The sequence below is a fragment of the Dasypus novemcinctus genome, chromosome 15, assembly GCF_030445035.2.
Source record: "Dasypus novemcinctus isolate mDasNov1 chromosome 15, mDasNov1.1.hap2, whole genome shotgun sequence".
In the NCBI taxonomy this organism is placed as follows: Eukaryota; Metazoa; Chordata; class Mammalia; order Cingulata; family Dasypodidae; genus Dasypus; species Dasypus novemcinctus.
Genome location: NC_080687.1, coordinates 59,927,260 through 59,949,300, shown reverse-complemented (window position 1 = coordinate 59,949,300; position 22,041 = coordinate 59,927,260). Strand labels below are relative to the sequence as shown.

The window sequence follows — 22,041 nt, the reverse complement described above, 5'->3', positions numbered from 1 at the left end:
GAAGGGGAGAGAAATAAATAAATAAATCTTTAAAAAAAAAATGGACACCTCTAAAATAGTAATTGGACACTTCAGTAAACCACTTTCATCAATGGATAGAATATCTATACGGAAGAATCAATAAGGAAATAGAGAACTTGAACAATACTGTTCAAGTAACAACTAGAACCAGCAGACATAGAGAACATTGTGCACCAATACAGAAGAATGTGTATTCTTAAGTGTGCATGGATCATTCTCTAGGATAGATAACCTGTTAGGTCACAAAATTGAGTCTCAATAAATTTGAAAAGATTGAAATTATGCAAAGCATTTTCTGACATTGAAATGAAACTAAAAATCAGTGACAGAGGGAGAACTGAAAAATCTACAAATATATGCAAGTTAATAACACTTTTAAGCAATTAATTTGTCAAAAAAGAAATCACAGGAAAATTAGGAAATATCATGAGATACAACATATCAAAACATGGAATACTATTCAGCTGTAAAAAGTAATGATGTTTTGATGAGTAATACCACATGGACAAATTTTTAAGGCATTATTTAACGTGAAACAAGCCAAAAACCAACAGGCAACTGTTGTATGATCTCACTTATATGATATAAGCAGAATATGCAAATTCTTAAGTCAGAAACTAAAATAGAGGTTACCAGAGGCCAGGTCAGCAAGAGGAATGGGGAGTTAATTTTTATTTCATACAGGGTTTTTGTTAGGGGTGTTGAAAGAGTTTTGGCAATGGATGTTGTTGATTTGAGGTACCTTTTTAATGTAATCAACATCACTGAATTTTATATTTAAAAAGGGATAAAAGGGGAATTTTTAGGTTGTGTATAAGTTACCACACACAAACTTTAAAACTGTACAATACAAAGATGAACCATAATGGAAACAGCAGTCTAAAGTAAATAGCTTATTTAGAATATTCATCAGTTGTATCAAAAGCAGCAAACTAATGCAAAATGTTAATGAGAGAAAACTGTATGTATGAGGATAGATATGCGAACTCTACTTTCTGCATGATTTTTCTGTAAACCTACAACTGCTCTAATAAAAAAAATGTTGATATACTTCCAAGGGTAATTGTGGGAGAGTAGATAATTGAATATGGGACTTAATCACTTCAGTGAAGTCACAGCATGGAGTGAACTATTTCAAGGGGTCAGTGTATCAAAAGGCAGAATGAGCTGTAGATCACAGAATGAGCTACTCTTGCTTTGGAATTATTTTTTCCCAGTTTTCTTTTCATAAGTGGAAACAGCTCATTATCAGTTAAGTGTGACAGTATGCTGCTTTCAGAATTAGTCAAGGTTACTATGAAAAACATGGTGATAATCCTTATGTAGAATTTTATAAAATACATTTTGAAGGATAAGTCATTAATTTATATCATTGTTTAGTAACAGTAAGTATATATCTTCTTTCTAAATATATGGCTAAAAGATTGAATATCCATGTCAGAAGTTAAATAGCCAGGAATAGACTACTTGAAAAAATGAGGTATTGGCACTGAGATGAAAGTTTCAGTTTGACTATTTTCATCCCATTGCCATTTAGGAAGACCCAAAACTAATGAAGATTGAAGTGTTAGCATGCTTTAAACAAGATAATATTAGTAACACAAATGAACAAAGAGAAATGACCTTGTTAAAAAATGCTTGTACCTCAGGTTTTGAATTTTTCTTTGACTTTGAAAGTTGGGGTGGAGTGGGAAGCAAAGGAGTTCATACTTGGGTAGAGAGTAGATTATTTTAATTGTAACTCAAAGCATACTCTTGATGATGATGAATAGTTCTCATGATTTGAGAAGGGATTATTTCGGGGAAATTTATGATAGATTTTTATTTTTGAGCTCTTTCTTTCCCTTAGATTTTCCAGATGTGAGGTGAGGTCAGTGATTTGAGCTCTTTCTTCTTTTTCCCCCTCTTTTTGGTCTTTCTTCTTTTAAATATAAGCACATACTTAATCTTCACTGAAATAGGGTCATCTATTTGCTAGACATTTGTTTAATAGCTACACGTGTTTATATTCTTGTGATGTAATATGCTAAGAACCAAGATAAATGGGTTTCTATGTGAATTATTTGGTAGAAATTCTCCTACAGTATTTGATTAATAAGAAGTTAATTTTAGCTAGATAGAAACATCTCAAGAAAGAATACTCTTTTTTATTTTTTTTTAATAGGTCTCAGGCAAGATTATGCTTCTACGTCAGCATCTGTGTCAAGACATAGTTCCAGTGTGTCACTGAATTCAGGAAAAAAAGGGACATGTAGTGATCAAGAATATGATCGATACAGTCTGGAGGATGAGGAAGAATTTGATAATTTACCACCACCTCAACCACGTCTTCCAAGATGTTCACCTTTCCAAAGAGGAATTCCACACTCACAGACTTTCTCTAGCATTCGGGAGTGTAGGAGGAGCCCCAGTTCCCAGTATTTTCCTTCAAATAATTACCAGCACCAACAGTATTATTCACCTCAAGCCCAGACTCCAGATCAACAACCAAATAGGACAAATGGAGGTAGGTTCTGTGTGCTTTGATCTCTTATATGTAGCCAAAAAAGGGTTTTAAGGTTTCAATATAAATATTTGATAAATTTTTCCATTGTCATTGTCAAGACCTTAGTTTGGTCTAAATTTACATCTGTAATTGACCAGCTTCTGACTACCTGCCCAGATTTGTAGATTTATAGCTTCAAGGAAACTTCCATGATATAGCAGGCATAGAATGAGTTATAAATGTGGAGCATCGTTATGTCGCTGCGAGCACAGCTATTGGGCAGGGTTGCTGGTAGATGGTGGAGCTCTCTGGAGTCAAAGGCTCTAAGTTGCATGTCCTCCCTCCCCCCCCCCTTTTTTTTTTTTTCAGGCTTCAGTCTCTCACTGCCTTTTCCTAGCACAGAGTAATGGTAAACATGGATGATGAGGCATGAAGTGGATGCTGCTGGTGCACATTCAGATTTAGGGGAAGTTTGGGATGGCTTTCTAGTATTCTGATATCTAGAATTAGGTTCTTTGTCGCAGCAGGAATTAGAATGTTGATATTCATGGTAATAAGAAATTGATTTGTCCTAATGTACCTAGTTACCATGGTGGGTTAGAGGATTTGTCACTCTCTTGTATTTTTTTCTATGTCTTTCTACCTCATTTATCTTCCTGTCAACTCCCAGGAGTTATATTCCTTGAATTAGAGGAACTATAGGAGGAATAGCATTAAATTGTATAAGTCATGTAACAGTCTAAGCCTGGATGTATTATTATTACTTTTTCTTTCATAATTGAGATTTTATTGATTGCTTTGAAGATCAGCACAAAGACATTATGAACAATTTGTACACAATTCTTAATGAATATCCCAAAATCTAGAAAGCTATGTAGTTGTAATTTTTTTCTAAAGTTTTTCCAGTGACTTTCCAGCTTAAAATTTGGAGGCAAATTTTCCTTAAGAAGATATCGAGTCCCAATATCTTCAAATGAAGATCTCCCCAATTCACAATTTAATAATACACTATGCACACACATTTGCAATCTTTTACAGCACATAACAGCATTATTAGGAAACTGCTTCGACTAAAGATGTTACAGATTGCACACAGTTCTGACGGGGAGAACCAAAATTAGGGAATGACCTTCAGAAACAATTCTGCTGAAAAGCAAGGGAGTAGAAATAATTTTAAATATTTGACATATTAAATGCATGACTGTGACTCCACATTGCCATTTTGTGTGTGTGGTGTTAAAAGAAATAAAAACTGCCACCTCCCTATCCTTTGGAAAATTCAGATGACAACCAAGACAGTCAAAAACTTCCCCTATTCTCAATATCCCACTGTTTTCTGATTGTACCAAAAAATAAACAACCAGCAAATGATTTTACCTCTTTACAAAAAACATTTACACTTAAAAATGTTTCTTCTAGAGTGACTAAAAAAACTTGGATATACAAAATAGTTGCTAAAAACATTCTTTGGATTGTACAAGAAGGGAGATACGGTAACTGCTGGTAAGACATGGCATGCAGTACTAATCAGACTTGGCTTTCTTTTTCTCCTCCATCAGAGTCTGGACTCCTCACTTTTAGTTTCTCCATTTTCTGCAGGTAAATCTTTAGTTTCTTGGTTAACCACTTTGGCCTGTTTTTCTTGTGCTACCCTTTCCACTTTTGGTTGCAGCTTTTTGTCTGAAGATTTATCCTTTTCTGCTGCCCTTTTTTGGCTTTGTTTCCACTTTTGCAGAAGCAGGTTTACTGACAACCTCTCCCATCTCCTCTGGGCTCCTCCCTTCTTACCCCTTCGGCAGAGCTGACCTTTCCCTTGGACATCTTGGCAGAGGGGAGGGTGCATGCTGGGTCCTGAGAGCCTTCGTGAAGCTGGGCTGCTGCTGGCCACTGCTGCTCCTTCCACACCCGAGCTGCTGGGATCCACACTGGGGTGGTGGGAGAACTGCCTAGATGTAGCGTGTACTAATAATCAGTCAGACTCTTACCTGTAAATCCCACATCACATGGAGAAATACAACATTTAAAAATAATTCATCTTTATACAGTTAAAGCTTTTAGTTATTATCTATCACCATTTCTTAAAACTGGGCCCAGAGTGATCAAATAGAATATTCAAAAATATTGCAAGGCCAAGTTGTATTAATGGTCAACTGTGATATTTATAGCTTTTCCTTTTTTTTTTTTTTCCCTTCCCCTTTCTAGTTGAATCTTTCATGCTGATTGAGCGATCATTTGGATATTTAAAATTCATAATTTCTGACTCCTTTTAAGTACCTTCAGATTAAAAATTTAAGAGAAAACAGGCACTTGGAGTATCATTTTGGCTAACTTTATTAGCTCAGAATATTAACTAGACATTGTATTCCATGTGCTTAAAGCCATGTAATCATATTAAAATTGAGGGGGAGGTGTTTAGAGTTGTTTCCCTAAAGGTTTTCTTAGGCAGGTGTTTTGTTTTATAATGTCATATTCTAGTTGTCAGGCAGATCCTTGCTCTGCATCTTGATTGGAATTGTCAATGGGATCGTTTTTCTACACTTTACTGTTTGCTGTACGATGTACCTTTGGAAATTGGTATTAACTTTCAAAATAAATACCATTATGAAAAGGATTAGTTTAACCTGAAGTCTGCAGTCATGATTTTATTCGTCAAGTAAACATACTCTCATTTTAGGGTATAATTATAATAGTTTTATTTTTCCTAGAAGGTCTGGTCTCCATGCACAAAGGAAAATGCAATCAAAATGCATTTTTAAAAAATTATTAGACCAGTAGTAGGTTTATGGAAAATCCATGTAGAATGTACTGAGTTCCCGTGTACCTGCCAACCCCACACACAGTTTTTCCTTTTAACACTTCGTGTTAGTGTGCTGTCTTTGTTACAATTGATAATACAATATTATTGTAATTAAACTATTAACTATAGTCCATAATTTCCATTAGGGTTCACTGTTTGTATTGTATAGTCCTATGATTAAAAAAAAAATTATTCTAGTAACTTATATTTGACCTTAAAATCTCCCCTTTTAACCACTGTTCAAATATATAACCCAGTGGTGTTATTTACATTCAGTGTTTTGCTACCATCATCACTCTGCAGTAACAAAATTTTCCATCACCCCAAATAAATTCTATACCAATTAAGCATTCACTCCCCATCCTCTATCCCCACCCTACCTCCTAGTAACCTCTATCCTAGTTTCTGATTCTATGAATTTACTTATTCTAATTATTTTGTTATCAATGACATCATCCAATATCTGTCCTTTTGTGTCTGGTTTATTTCACTCAACATGATGTCTTTGAGATTCATCCACGTTGTCACATGCATCAGAACTTCATTCCAAAGGCAATTTTTAAAATTAGATTTCTGACTAATTAGCTTAATAGTCGAGAGCATGGGCTCTGAAGTCCAACAGATCCTGAGTGCCAGTCATATTCTGCCTCTTACATATTGCCCAGGTCTCTCAAGTCTCTGACCTTTAGTTACCATATCTATAAAATATGGATATATTATTTACCTCATAGAAAACTTAGGTATAATTACACATCATACCAACAGATACATATTGTTCCAACCTAGGTTTATTGTAAGGAAAAATGAAATAATGAATCGGGGTATAAACACTGGATTAAGGTTGTCCACCCATCCCCCTTTAACTATATATTACAAATGACCAGGTATCTGACCTTTCATTTGTTACCGTAGAATTGTATTTGAGCAAAATTGTGAAATGAGAATGGTGACTGAAACATGACTTTGAAACTAACAACTTCAAACATTTTTCTAGATTAAGAAAATAAAACAGCTAAGAGAAAATAATTAACCCTTAAATCATTGATCCATATAAAAATAATTGAAAATAAATGAAAAATTTATTGTTATGATTAATTCTTCCATAACTGCTATACTGTCCAGGTTCAAAAGAAGGCTCTTAGAAGATCTTGGAATATTTCTGGGGTCATACAATTAAAAGGAGCATATTTGAAATAATTTGTCAGGCATTAAGAATCACCAGATCTTGCAGAATCTTTACTAGCCTTTCTGTAAATTTTTGGGTTGATGCGCTGTCTGGGTGGGGCCCTCCGTGGCGTGATGCAGTCAGCATTAGGAGTGTGAGGACCTCTCCGGGCCCTGTGTTGATTGGAAAAATTGCTGTTTGGTGTGCAAATGGTTATGTCCTTGATTCCTCACTGTTAGCTCCATAGAGTAGCAAGTCTCGATGCTTCTTTGATAGTGAGAAAACTTTCTCGAATATTTTCTTTTGCCTCTTCAGTTTCCTACTGCAGCTTAGTCTTTGAAGATAAATTGTTGATTTCTTGAGAAGACAGAAATAGAACATTTCTTTTGGGTCTTTGAACTTTAAAGTAGATATGGCTATTAATACATTCCCAGTTGTTTGACATGAAAGTATAGCTTTTCCAGGTGGTTACTGACAGAACCCTGGGATCGCAGTCTATCTCCCAGAGAAATAGTGTCCTAAATATTTACACTTGAAAGGATTTATTTTTAGGAACACATTTCAGATTTAAAGCCTTGTCAGATTGACATGAGTCTCAAATATGAATAAAGGTTGGTTTTAAAAAGACTGATGTAGTACCAAATAGCTTTATGACTAATTTGATGGCTCTGCTGCTTTGCTGCTTAACCAGCTTATGATTCAAGCACACTATTTAATTTTTCTGAGCTTCCGTTTCCCTTTCTTATAAAATGATTCCTGTAAAATGGGGATCCTTCTAACATATTTCGATTACTATTATTGGGAACTAGTGTGGCTCAGTGGTTGAGTGCTAGATCCCCACATACGAGGCTTGGGGTTCAATCTCCGGCCCCCCGGTACCTTAAGAAAAATTACAATTATTATTTGCTTTAGCGAGATTAAGTTGGAGTTGTTGTTTCAGTCTTAATGGCCTATATGCATGTGGATACAGCTATATGGAAAGTGGCCATGTGTGGTAACCATGAGAGCAGTTGCAGGGAGTGTTATGTGCATGCCTGCACCTCTACTTTTCTGAATAATCTGGCTTATTTCATCTTTACAACACAACTCAAATGTGACTTGAAGCAGTTTTCTACTTTTCCCAAGTTTATTAATGGTTTTTAGTTTAATCACAATGTTGTACATTCATCATCTCAAAAATTTTAGAACAATTTCATTACATCAAAAAGAGAGACTCTATACCACTTAGCATTCCTTTCTCAGCCCTACATAACCTCTAATCTAATTTCACCTTTATAAATTGAGTTAAATTTATATTTCATATAAATGGCATCATACAATATGTAGTACTCTGTGTTGGTATCCTTCACTTAGTATAATGGTTTTCTTTTTTGTCTGGTATTAACATTTTGTAGTATTAACCTACATTTGTTCAGGTTCAAATAAAAATGGTCTTATATATTTGCAATTTTACCCATATTCATAACTTACATAATATATTTATATTTCATATAATATATTTAGTTTATAATAGGGCAGTCATACAGTATTCTTTCCTCTAGTGTCTGGCTTGCTTCACTCAACATAATGTCCTCCAGGTTCATCCATGTTGTCATATGTTTCACGACTTCAATTTTTCTTACTACTGCATAATATCCCATTGTGTATATACTCCACAATTTGATCATCCATTTATCAGTTGATGGACAACTAGGTTGTTTCCAAATTTTGACTATCATAAATTATGCTACTAATGAAGATCACTGTGTAGATGTCTATTCATGTCACTGCGCTCAGTTCTTCTGGGTATATACCTAGCAATGGTATTGCTGGATGACATGGCAAATCTATATTTAACTTCCTTAGGAACTGCCAGACAGTCCTCCACAGTTGCTGTACCATTCCCACCAACAGTGAAGAAGCGTTCTTACCTCTCCACATCCTCTCCAGCATTTACAGTTTTCCAACTTTTAATAGTGGCCAGCCTAATAGGTGTGAAATGATATCTCACTGTACTTTTGACTTGTATTTCCCTAATTGCTAGTGATTTTGAATGTTTTTCATGTTTCTTTGCCATTTTCCTTTCTTTCTTTGGACAATTGTCTTTTCAAGTCTTTTGCCCATTTTTTAATAGGGTAGTTTGTCTTTTTATTGTTATACAATCTCTTTATCATAGATATTAAACCCTTATCAGATATGTGATTGCCAAATATTTTCTCCTATTGAGTTGGTTGCTTTTTTACCCTTTTGACATAGTCCTTTGAGGTGCAAAAGTGTTTAATTTTGAGGAGATCCCATTTATCTATTTCTTTTGTTGCTCGTGCTTTGGGTGTAAGGTTTAAGAAACTACTGCCTACCACAAGATCTTGAAGATGTTTTGCTACATTTTCTTTTAGCAGTTTTATTGTTGCTTTTATATTTAGGTCCTTGATCCATTAATTTTTGTGTAAGGTGTGAGTAGGGGTCTTCTTTCTTTCTTTTGGATATGGATATCTATCCAGTTCTCCCAGCCCCATTTGTTGAATAGACTGTTCTGGCCCAGTCTGGAGGGCTTGACAGCCTTGTAAAAAAAATCACTTGACTGTAGATGGAAAGGTCTATTTCTGAGTTCTTGATTCGGTTCCATTGGCCAGTGTGTTTGTCTTTATGCCAGTGCTGTTTTTACCACTCTGGCTAGATAATATGTTTTAAAGTCCATATGTGAGAGTCCTCCAACTTTGTTCTTCTTTTTTAAGACCTTTTTGGCTATTCAGGAAACCTTACCCTTCCAAATAAATTTGATAATTGGTTTTTCCACTTTTGCAAAAAAGGCTCTTGGGATTTTTATTGGGATTGTGTTGAATCTGTAAATCAATTTGGGTAGAATTGACATCTTAATGTTATTTAGTCTCCCAATCTGTGAACACGGAATGTCCTTCTATTTATGTCTTCTTCAGTTTCTTTTAGCAGTGTTTTGTAGTTTTCTTGAATATACAGGTCCTTTATGTCCTTGGTTACATTTATTCCTAAATATTTTGATTGCTTTAGTTGCTGTCGTAAATGTAATTTTTTTCCTGATTTCCTCCTAAGATTGCACATCAGTAGTGAATAGAAACACTATTGATTTTTAGCTATTAATCTTGTATCCTGCCACTTTGCTGAACTTGTCTATTCTAGTAGTTTTCTGGTGGATTTTTCAGGATTTTCTAGGCACGGGATTATATCATCAGCAAATAGTGAAAGTTTTACTTCTTCCTTTCCTATTTGGGTGCATTTTATTTCTTTATCTAGCCTAATTTCTCTAGCTACAACTTCTAGTACAGTATTGAATAACAACAGTAACAGAGCATCCTTGTCTTTTTCCTGATCTCAGTGGGAAAGCTTTCAGTCTTTCACCAGTGAGTACTATGCTAGCTATAGGTTTTTCTTATATATACTTTACCAGGTTGAGAAAGCTTCCTTCTATTTTATCTTTTGTAATGTTTTTATCAAGAAATAGTGCTGTATTTTGTCAAATGCCTTTTCTGCATCAATTGAGAGGATCATGCTATTCTTCCTCAATTTATCAATGTAGTTTATTACACTCATTGATTTTCTTGTATTGAACGACCCTTGCATACCTGGGATAAAACCCTCTTGATCATGGTGTGTAATACTTTTAATGTGCTTTTGGATTCTGTTTGTAAATATTTTGGGGAGGATTTTTACATTCATATTCATTAGCGATATTGGTCTGTAGTTTTCTTTTTTATAGTATCTATCTGGTTTTGGTACTTGGGTGATGTTGGTCTCATAGAATGAGTTTGGTAGTGTTCCTTCCTGTTCAGTTTTTTGGGAGAGCTTGAGCAAGATTGGTGTTAGATTGTCTTTGAATGATTGGTAAAATTCACCTGTGAAAGCATCTAGTACTGGGCTTTTCATTTGGGGAGGTTTTTTGCTGCCTTTTTTGATCTTTTCACTTGTGATTGGTTGTTCAGATCTTCTGTATCTTCTAAGGTCAGTGTAAGTGGTTTGTGTGTTTCTAGGAATTTGTCTCATCTACATTGTCCATTTTTTTTGGCATACAGTTGTTCAGAATATCCTCTTCTGACCTTTCTTATTTCTGCAGGGTCAGTGGTAATGTACCCCCTCTCATTTCTGATTTTATTTGCATATTCTCTCGTTTTGTGCTTGTCAGTCTAGCTAAGGGTTTGTTGATTTTGTTGATCTTCTCAAAGAACCAACTTTTGGTTTTGTTGATTCTATTGTATTTTTGTTCTTAATTTCATTTATTTCTGCTCTGATCTTTACTATTTCTTTCCTTCTCCTTAGTTTGCTGTTCTTTCTCTAGTTCCCTCAGGTATGCAGTTAGATCTTCAATTTTAGCTTTTCTTCTTTTTTAAAGTAAGCATTGAGGGCTATAAGTTTCGCTCTCACCACTGCCTTTGTGGTGTCTCCTTGGTTTTGATATGTTGTGTTCTCCTTTTCATTCATCTTAAGATATTTGCTGAATTCTCTTGCAATTTCTTGTTTAATCCACTGATTATTTAAGGGTGTGTTGTTTAATCTCCATATATTTATGCATTTTCCCTTTTTCCATCCATTATTGATTCCTGGCTTCATTCCATTATTATCAGATAAAGTGTTTTGTATACTTTCAGTCTTTTAAAATTTATTGAGACTTGTCTTGTGATGCAATGTATGGTCTATCTTAGAGAAGACTCCGTGAGCACTTGAAAAGAAAGTATATCCTGCTGTTTTGGGTTGTAGTACTCTATAGATGTTTGTTAGGTCTAGTTCATTTATCATATTCAAGCTCTGTTTCTCTTTCCAGATGTTTTATCCAACACTGAGAATGGTGTTTTAAAGTCTCCAACGATAATTATAGAGGCATCTATTACTTCCTTAAGTTTTGCCAGTGTGTGTTTCATGTATTTTCGGGCATTCAGGTTAGGTGCATAAATATTTAGTGTAGTCATTTCTTCCTGGTGAATCACCCCTTTTATTAATATATAATGACCTTCTTCATCCCTTATGACAGTTTTGCATTTGAAATCTATTTTGTCTGATATTAGTATTACTACTCCAGCTCTTCTTTGGTTACTATATACGTGGAATACCTTTTTCCAGCCTTTTACTTTTAACCTGTTTGTGTTCTTATGTCTGAGGTGGGTCTCTTGTAGAAACATATGGACAACTCATATTTTTTATTCATGCTATAAGTCTATGTCTTTTAATTGGGGAGGTCAATCCATTAACATTCAATATTATTGTAATAAAGGCATTACTTCATCTATTTTGTCCTTCAGCTCTCTGTTGTCATATTGTTCTATTGTATGTCTTTTTATCCTTTAGTTTACCCTTCTTAATAATTATCATTTCTAAACTCTTCTCCAAATCTCTTGCCCTAGTTTTTTCCTGTCAGGCTGCAGCACCCCCTTTAATATCACCCTCATTTTTGAAGGACAGCTTTGCCAGATACAGAATTCTTGGCTTGCAGGTTTGCTCTTTCAGTATTTTAATACATCATACCACTTTCTTCTTGCCTCTGTGGTTTCTGATGAGAGGCTGGCTTTTATCAAGTTTCCTTTGTATGTGATGCTTTGCCTTTCTCTTGCTGCTTTCAGAATCCTCTCTTTATCTCTGATATTTGTCATTCTAAATAGTAGTTGTCTTGGGGTAGGTCTATTTGGATTTATTCTGTTTGGGGTGTGTTGTCCTTCTTGGATATTGATATATATGTCCTTCATAACGGTTGGGAAGTTTTCGGTCATTATTTCTCCAGATATTCTTTCTGGCCCTTAACCATTCTTTTCTCCTTCTGGGGTACCAACAGTGTGAATATTTGTGTGTTTTGCATTGTCATTCAATTCCCTGAGACTTTGCTCCATTTTTTTCTATTCTCTTCTCTTTCTGTTCTCCTGTCTTTTCCAGTTCACATGTCTCTTTAAATTCACTAATTCTGTCTTCAAGCAATTCAAATCTGCTCTTAAGTGCCTCTAAAGTATTTTTAATCTTATCCATTGTGTCTTTCATTCCTATCGGTCTGTTCCTTTTCTTAGCAGGCTTTCAAATTGTTCTTTATGCTCTTCCAGTGTCATCTTAATATCCCTTGTGCCTTTAGTCATATTTTCTTTGACTTCTTCGAAGCGATTTAGAGAGTTGTCTGATTATCACTGATTCATTGGCTTGTATCCTGTATGTTTTCAGGATATTTGGTTTGTTCTTTTGGCTGGGCCATCTCTTCCTGTTTCTTAGTATGGCTTGTAATTTTTTGCTGATGTCTAGACATCTAAATATATTGGTGAATTTACTTTGATGGCCAATTTCTCCCTCTTGCCTATTTTTTTTCCCCACAGCTCTTCTTTGATATTTACTTCAACTTATTCTAAGTCTTTAAAATTACCCGACTTAAGTTTTCAAAATCTAGCCAGGGACTCATTAGTGGGGTGTAGATTTTCCCCCAGGGCATGGATACAGGGAATGCAGAGAACAGTTTTTGTCCATGCAGTTTCATACTGGCCAGCAGGTGGTGCTCATTGGCAACCTTTCCACGTAAGTCTTTCAGTCTCTGCTTTCCTGTGTTCCTGTGTTGAATCTCCAGGGTGGAGAATCAAAGTGGGCTCTCTTGGCCAAATTCACTGAAGAAAAATACCCTGACCTCCCCTCCCTTTTCCTTTGAAACAGCTGATAGGAAGGAAGATGTCTGTTTCCCACTCAGTTGGCTGCAGTGAGTCAGGGGTTTTAGCCCAGCTTAATATCTTGGGGGTGTGGGAACGGAGTCCTTCCTGGCATACACAGGGGCTTGGTAGCTCACATCTGTCATTTTGGCTTCTTCCTTTCTTTATCCCTCATCCTCCTGTAAGTTGTGCTGCACTGTCCTAGTCTGCTGACCCCAAAGCATGTTCCTTGGACAGCGTTTGGCTCTTTCTCCATTGTTTTTGTGAGAGCATACAGCTCTGCCTGTTAGTCCATTGCCAACTTCCCACAATCCTGTATCATATACCTTTGTTAATTTTTTGCATGGGAAGACAATATTGTGATCTTATATAAGCACAATTCTATAAATTCTATAGAATTTATAAATTCTTAGAATAAGAGATACCTATGTATTTAGGAGATAACCTTCTAAAATGTATGTTGCTTTCAAATGGTTTAATAATAGTGAACCAATGTGCATATATGGAGATAAATTAGATAGAGCAAAGTGAAAACAGTTATCTCTAGGTGAAATTCATAAGTATTTGTGATTCTATTTTTCAACATTTTTATATAGAAAATTTTGATAGTAGTTGGGAATTTAAAGTATAGAAGCTTAATTCAGTTTCTAAATAATAGCATATAATTATTTTCCTTTGCCTCACTATTGCAAAAAAATATATATTCAAAATAACTTTGTTCTTATTATAGACTCACTTTTTATTTTTGAGGAATGTCTAGATGCAGGGAAGACTTTTTCCCTTCTCTTTAACCCCCTATCCCCCAACAAATACACATAATATTTGCTAACTGCCTGCTGCTTGAGGCCTGGAATTTTAACAGGAATTTGAAAATATGGGACATATGATTGTTAAAAATAAACCTCAAGGAGATAATGAGGAAAATGGAATCTAATACTCAGTGGCAGTATGCAGTATTACAGTAGAAATATGCACAAAGAATGAGGAAATGTGTGAGGGGTAGATACTTTAGCCAGGAGGTATATGTAAGAAAGCTTCTCCAAGGAGGGGATAATTGCGCTAATTCTTAAAGAATCAGTAATAATTAGCTACGTGGATAAGGTTCTTTTTTCCGGTCTTATCCCATCATAAAATCCACCAAAATTCATTATACATGTCTAACTTTCTATCTTTCCCCCTGGACTAACCCAAGGAGGCAAAAATTGCTTGTCAGGCCTACAGTGAATGGCTCCAAAGTAATGAAGGAGCTGTATGGAAAGGAAAGTGTGAAGAGAAGTATACTCAATTATGTGTTTGAACTTGTTTTGTCTGAGTATTCAGTTATATCCTTTGCTTTCTTATTTACATTGAGTGAAAATGACTATAAGCTTGAGTGGCCTGATATACATATTTTATTTAGTTTTGCGGGGGTGCGTGTTAATAACAAGAAACATATCTTGTAGAGGTACTGTCTTTGAGCTCATTTCAAATTGCCACAGCTTTTGAAATCTGTTTATAACTCTGCTGCTCTCTGGTGGCAGAAGGTGTACTTAGCAAAGGCGAAAGAAATCGAAGCATTCTGTCTTTTTCAATCTCCAAGCATTTGGGGGCATACTCTTGACAGTTGAAACTTTGCAGAAATTAATGTGGTCATGTTGATGTGATAAGAGGGGTATCTCACAATATTTTATAGCATCTCAAGTAGCATTTTTAATAATTAGTTCAATTTTGATAGGTCAGCAAATGATTCAGTAGTGTTGATTTTGACTCTACTGCTAGTTTTTTAAAAATACGTATCTTAATTTCTAGTAATTTTTTTTTAATTTTTAAAAATTACCTGGCTATTTTTCTAATCTCACTCTGATACAGTTTCATCCACTTACTTAATAGGAATAGATAACTGATTAGTTAATCCTTACCTCTTTAAATTTCTTTAGGAACCCTTCTGGAGTTACTAAATATTTTCCAGTGTAGGAGGTTAACTCTCAGTGACCTTGTTATAGTTCAAAAAGCACACGACTTTCCTTATGGAGCAAAATTTAACTTATTTCTTATTTAGTTTTGAAAGCTAGTGTGTTAATTGGCATAAAATTTGTGATTTTTAACTTTGCAAATGTTTTACTCTTCCAGATAAACTCCGAAGAAGTATGCCTAATCTAGCCCGGATGCCAGGTGCAGCCACCGTTAGTAGCAACGCTAATTCTCCAGTCACCGTGCGAAACAGTCAGAGTTTTGACTCAAGCTTGCATGGAGCTGGGAATGGAATTACAAGAATACAGTCTTGTAGTAAGTGTATCAATTTTTAACTTTTGTGATTTTTAATAATAAATAATTTACTTGATAATAATAATACCTTACTATTCTATTTCTTCTTTGTACTTGCAAGAACACTAAAGGAAACTTTTCTCCCTGTTTTATAATTTACCTTTTGTATTTCAGCATTACAAATAAGTAGTATCACCACTGCCTATGTTAACAATGAATAATAATAATAAATTTATGTATAATCCCTTATATTTACGAGGATTTCCATATAGGCACTAACTGGTGATTAATTTATCCATTCATACAAAAAGAATTTTTTTTTCAAACACAGCCTTCTGTTAATAGCCCCAGAGAGCAATGCTTCAGTTGCTGAACAAAGTATATATTTCCATTTTGAGGGTGGAAATGTAGTTATGGATTTCCCCCCCTCATTGCTGTCTTGTGGTAAAGTCTTAGACTGATCACTGGGAGCCGAATTTGACATATTAAAATTTAAATGATTGTAAAGGATTTTAGAGATGATTTGTCAACCAACAAAGGTTTACTGTGTTACAAATCTAGATGGAAACCGAATTATGGCAGAACCTTACAAAGACCTTATTTTTCATTAGTTTTTTGAATACTATACACATATCAGCATTCCTATATATAGATTTGACTTAATGTATACTCTAAGTATACACATTACTTAATGTCTAATAGCAGAACTATTTTTTTTTTGAGGAAATATATTCAGTCTTAAGGTAATAAAGCATAGACACATTTTTTGTTTATCCCCTCCTATTTTTATTTCAAAATGTTGTTTGTGTACTTAAGTAAGTTCAAAGTCATTTCAGTTGGTTTAGAAAACAAGATGTGTTCACCTTTAACTGAATTTCAAGTAGTAGGCAGCAAAGGCTAGGATAGTTGGTCAACAACAGGCAGAGTTGTGTGCATAAGTTTCTGTTAAATTTGCAATTAAATTTTTTCCTTGGGGGAAGGGATTATATAATTTAAAATTCTCTGCATGATAGTTTTTTTAAAGTGTGAAATGAGACACAAGTTGGGCTAGTATATTAAAGGAGTTTAATAGTTTTTTTCCCAGAGATCTCCCTTCATTTTACATATTTTGCTGCTGTTAAGTAGTCACAACTAACACTTGTGTGATTACCAAGTGCCAAGCGCCATTCTAAGTGTTTTATAAAACAATTAATTAATTTACTCTTCCCAGCAAAGCTGTGGGATGGTTCAATGTCTTAATGAACTTTAATTTAAAAAATAGTTCTGTAATAAGCAGTACTCACAGATGTCACCCATCTTTGTCTAGCTTTCTATAATTGTAGCTAATAAATTGTTTCCTCATTTTATTTTCCTGAAGCCATCCCTAGAGCAACAACTTCAAAAATCCTTATGTCTTCCAAGCAAGCAAGGAAGAATTTTTCTGATGAGAAGTCAGAGATAATCAAATTTGTTAAAGGAAAGCAGGCTCTACTTAGAACTAGCTTCTAAATATAGTCAGGGCTCAAAAATGTTACTGATTGACACAATAGGAGACTTAGCAAGGGTTAGAATTTTCTAGTGCCAAATGCTGTCTTTGAATCTCTATTTCATTTATCTATTTCTGTGTATATTATATACTCAGGTAATGTGGATGTTTCTGAAAAGCTTACCTTTATCAAGTTGGATAATAGAAATTTTCTATCATGCGATTGTCACTTTCTTCATTTTCTCTTCTAGTTCCATCACCAGGGCAGCTTCAACACAGAGTCCACAGTGTAGGGCATTTCCCAGTGCCTGTCCGACAGCCTCTTAAGGCCACAGCTTACGTGAGTCCAACCGTACAAGGCAGCAGTAACATGCCTTTATCCAATGGCTTACAGTTGTATTCCAACACAGGAATTCCCACACCAAACAAAACTGCAGCTTCTGGCATAATGGGCCGCAGTGCACTTCCTCGACCTTCACTGGCAATAAATGGGAGTAATCTGCCTCGAAGCAAAATTGCACAGCCTGTTAGAAGGTAAGAATCTTTGTTTACATTGTTGTAGCAGAGACAAGTCGGGGTGTTCACAGTATTGAAGGCCAGGATGCAAGAATCTGAGAAGGAAGATTTACTAACAGCTGGCCAGGCTTGGTAGACTTTTGTCCTAATAAAAACCAAGCCCGGAATAGGATTTTTGGGTTCCTTTTATACAGAGGATGGAGGAGTGGGGACTCAAATGGTGCTTTTAAGCAAAAGGATTTTCTTTTGTTAGTTTCTTAGAGTTTAAGTGTTTTATCTGAGTATCAGATCTTGAATTAACACATATCACCCACATTCCAGGTAAGCTTGAATTAACACATATCCTCTGGATAAGCTTAAATTAACACATATCCCCCACATTCCAGGTAAGCTTGAATTAACACATATCCTCCAGGTAAGCTTAAATTAACACATATCCCCCACATTCCAGGTAAGCTTGAGTTAACACATTTAGTCTGCATCCTCCCTGAATATCCAAAGCCAGTAGAGCCTGTATCACTTAACTGGCTTTCTGGGAACTAGTCATACTTGGATATAGAATAAGTTTGAATTTATGCACAGGCTATATTCACATAACTTAATTTGTGATTTGAAATTAGAAACTGCTTTAGGAACTATCCTGACTTTTCCTTCGGCTCAGTTTAAACATAGTAGGCCATTCTATTTGCCTGACTTGTGTCTTCCTCTTCTGGAAATTGGGGTGGGGGTGGATGTCCCAATGTGGAGGCCCCCTTCTCTCATTTTCTTCCTTTATCCCTCCTCACCTCACTCTGGCAGCACTGTGTGCTTTTGCTTTAATTTGCCAGGTAAACTCCACCTCCAGGGTGTTTGTATTTTCTTTCTCCAAGTTACTCACTTGGCTTGCTCTTCCTTCAGGTCTTTTATCATTACATGATAGATTGTACATGTAACTTATTTGTTTGTTTGTTACTTATTTGTTACATTCTGGTCAAGAGACCAGAATGTCAGCTCCATGGGTATGGGCTAGTTTTTTTGTTTTGTTTTTTTGTTTTGTTTTTCACTGCTGTTATCAGTACAGTCATAGGGAGGACCTCAGATATTTGCTGAAGCAGTAATTTTTGATCAATAGGGAAGGATGGTTTAGGTCCACATGCACGCACACCCTCTCCACACTCAAGCTTTCACAGCTGCTTAGGAGTATTTAGCTGTCGTTTTATCAGCATATGGTGGTAAGTGAGGTGTGGGCCAGATAGAATTTTTTTTCCCTTAAATTCAAAATTTCAGATTACTTGTAGGTGATAGTTTAGACTGGCATGCAGTCATGATGTACCCTTCTTGAACTGGATATCCTGATGTGTCTTATTGTAAAGAAAATCCATAAAAGTGGGTCAAGGAGAGACTGAATGATGAGAAAATGGACAGTAAATACAAATGAGTCTCTACAAACTAGAGTATGAAGGAGGGGAAGGGAGAAACCAGTGTAAGAGCTTGAAGGGATACAGGAACAATATTCTTTCTCTCCATTTGTGGGTATGTATTTATAGTTTAGCTTTTTATTTTCTGAATAGATGGTCAGATAAAGAAAAAGAATTTCAGAAACTTTTGAAAAATCTAAATAAGTCTGACCCGTAGTCCCATTACCCAGATAGAAATCATTTTGGTGCATGTTTGTTCAACAAATTCTTGTTTATTCATACTCAGTGACTGCAGAGCTGTTTGTGACTGAATACAATCATCAGTTAAGTACTGTACATCATTTATTATGGAATATCTTTAAATATCTTTGTATATTTATACCATGCTTTCCTTAAGATGAATTTTTGGCAGTACAATTTCTAGACTAAAGAATCTATCCATTTACCCCTGGACCCATGACTCTAGACTAAAACTACCCTCCTGGAAAGACTGTCACTGCCTGGTAGTGAGAGGACCTGTTTCACCAAACTTAGGCAAACACTTGTGGTTCTTTTTTTTTTTTTTTTTTTTTTTAACTCTGCCAAAATGATAGACAAATCTTTATTTAATAGTAAGATTGAGAATTGTTTTCATTTCAATTTGCTGTGTGTTCAATGATGCATTCTTGTTTTTAGGTCATTTTTTTCTACTGGGGAGTTTTTTTCTGATTTTAAAATACTTTTATACATTAGGACAGTGATGGTTTGTCATATAGGTTGCACATGCGCTTGTGTACTTACAACATGCCAGGCTCTGAGCTATAAAGTGGGGCTGCTACTCGTGCACATGTTGTCAAGACCTGAAGTGAGAAACAGAGGTACACCTGAAGCCATCCCAGGAGCATGTCGCTACTGGAGTGGAAGGGTCCTCTAGGGAGAGTAGATCAAAGTAAGGATGGGATTCCCAGAGTTGCTAATAATCTCTTTTCTTTTGTTGCCCCCATTATAGTTTCCTTCAGTCTCCAAAGCCTCTGTCTTCACTCAGCACTCTGAGGGATGGAAATTGGAGAGATGGTTGCTACTGATGCAGTTATTACGTACCCTTGAAGAATGGGAAAGAAGTGAAAATGAGGGTTGCGTTACCTAGCTGGCTGGGTAACAGTGGATGTTGGGATATTCTTTCCTTTTTGCATTTTAACATATTTACTGCATTGTTTTTTCAATGGACCAATCACCAGAGACTAATTATTGCACTTAAATATTTGCCTGAGATACTGCAACATTCTCAAATCTATGATTGCAGTATTGTGACACTTAGATCTAGGAAGATTTTGTAGAACTGCTCTGTACCCTGAACTTTTTGAGGGAATTGAGATGTATCAAGAATGCTTTGCCATATGAGTTTTTTTAAAGTAACTTGCTCAATTTACTTACATGTTCAAAACATCTTTCCATTACGTGTTCTGTATTTTAATACATTGCATATGTACAACTAGGTTCTATAACGTATGCTTTGAAATTTAATTTTTTATAGTTTACAGGAATTTTATTTTTTTGCACCTATTTCTTTTTACACCTATGTGAACCACTATGGAACAACTTAAATTTTGTGCCATAAAAATATTTTTGTGGTAAGGTACTATTTTTTTAGCTCTAGGGATAAATCCGCAAAAACACACCATACAATTTGAGAGACATAATTTTATGTTGAATGAGCACAATGTAATCTGAAGCATTGAAAGGAGATAGACAGCAGAGTTAAATGGTTGGTCTTGTCTTTTCATTGTTAATTTATTGTCACACATGAATTTCATATTTATAACGGCATCACAAGCTCGTTGCACTTAAAATCTGCAATGTTTGCTATGATACCACAATTGGTTTTTCAATACTTTATTACAAAGGATGAAACTGTAATGTTTTATTAACAATGCTTCTGGAAATGATGCATTTTAAAGCAAATAAATCTTTTTGATAGATCTTTTACAAAATCCATTTGCACTAATGAATGCTTTCTTATGGTATATGACTTAATATTTGTTACTGTGTATACTGCTGTTTTGGAATGTTCAGAAATAAAGACTATTTCAGCAATATCAGGCCATGCATGAATGTACAGCACAAACAGCATGAGTAACCGTATATGTGTCCCTGTAATTTTGAAAATGTTTATTGCTATGTTCTCATCCAGAGTTTTTAGTATCTAAAGCAGCTAGTCTGAGAATACTCACAGTTTTGAAAATTCTCTTTCTTTAAAAGAAATTTAATTTTACAGTGAGGTGTAAATCCCATTTAGAACGGCCATTAGAAATCATGGACCTCTTCCCCAGAAACTCCTTTAAGAATGAACACTGTCAGCTGAGACTTGTTGAATTTGAAAGTCTTCCTCAATATCAGTAAAACAGAAAAACACTACCATTATTTTACATTATACTTGATATATGTTGGAAAACTTTTCACTTGAAAGTTTGGGGAACTATTTTTCTACCTAAGGTAGTTAGAAATTATTTTTAAAATGTGTGCCTTGGTAAATAATTCTATTGGGAACTAAAAGGACTGGCATTTAAATAACTTGCACTGTAAATGAGATGTGGGATTAGAGAAGGTGAGATAAGAAATGGGAAAGTAATATTTATTGAGTACTCTTTTAGTGACAAGAACTGTGCTTGCTATTTTGTATACATTTATGATTCTGTTTCTAGCAATCACCTACTGGTATCACCATTTTAAAGATGAAGACCGTAAGTCTCAGAGAGGTGACCTTAAGCTTGGGTAAAGATGTAGCCAGGAAACAGTGTAGCTGACTTTTAAATCCAGGTGTATCTGAACTCAATGTCTGTTTTCCTCCAGTACCATGCTCTTCCTATAAACACAAGTAGTTAAGTTAGTACATTTTAAAAATGAGTTTATATTCTACTAAAGAATTTAAAAGATGCAATTTATTTTCTATTTAAATATCTCATTTTAAAAAAATCTATTCTGCTCTTGGGATGTAACAGTGAGAAAAAACAAAGATCTTGGGTCTTGGATTTTACATTTTAAAAAGAACATAATAAGTAAACCACAGTATTTTAGAATATGATAAGTGCTATGTGGAAAAATAAAAAGATATTGGGTAGGGGGAGTTGAGAAAATGGACATGAAGAGAGATCACACTGTTAAATAGGGGATCTGTGTAGACCTCATCAAGGAGTTGATGTTTGAGCAAAGCTTGAAAAACAAGAGGGAGCTAACCCAGAAGCTACTTCACAGCCCATTTCAGCTGGAGTTCCACAGAAAGCAAAATAGTGTTGGTAACTATTTTCTCAGTTCTCCCAAGGATGGTACATAATTTTTTCTAGAGGCATAGGAGATA

General features: G+C 35.2%; 1 protein-coding gene across 2 annotated transcripts in view; it reads left to right on the top strand.

The window, feature by feature from the left end:
* The window catches only part of SLAIN1 (SLAIN motif family member 1), a 65,199-nt gene extending 44,419 nt beyond the window's left edge, over positions 1 to 20,780 (top strand). For both annotated transcript variants that reach the window (XM_004474212.4, XM_058276515.2), the window contains 4 exons: positions 2,186 to 2,527; positions 15,195 to 15,350; positions 17,046 to 17,328; positions 19,696 to 20,780. In XM_004474212.4, coding sequence (XP_004474269.2) covers positions 2,186 to 2,527; positions 15,195 to 15,350; positions 17,046 to 17,328; positions 19,696 to 19,771 — 857 coding nt within the window. In that variant the 3' untranslated portion in view covers positions 19,772 to 20,780. The remainder of the gene's footprint in view (positions 1 to 2,185; positions 2,528 to 15,194; positions 15,351 to 17,045; positions 17,329 to 19,695) is intronic.
* Positions 20,781 to 22,041: the final 1,261 nt, after the last annotated feature.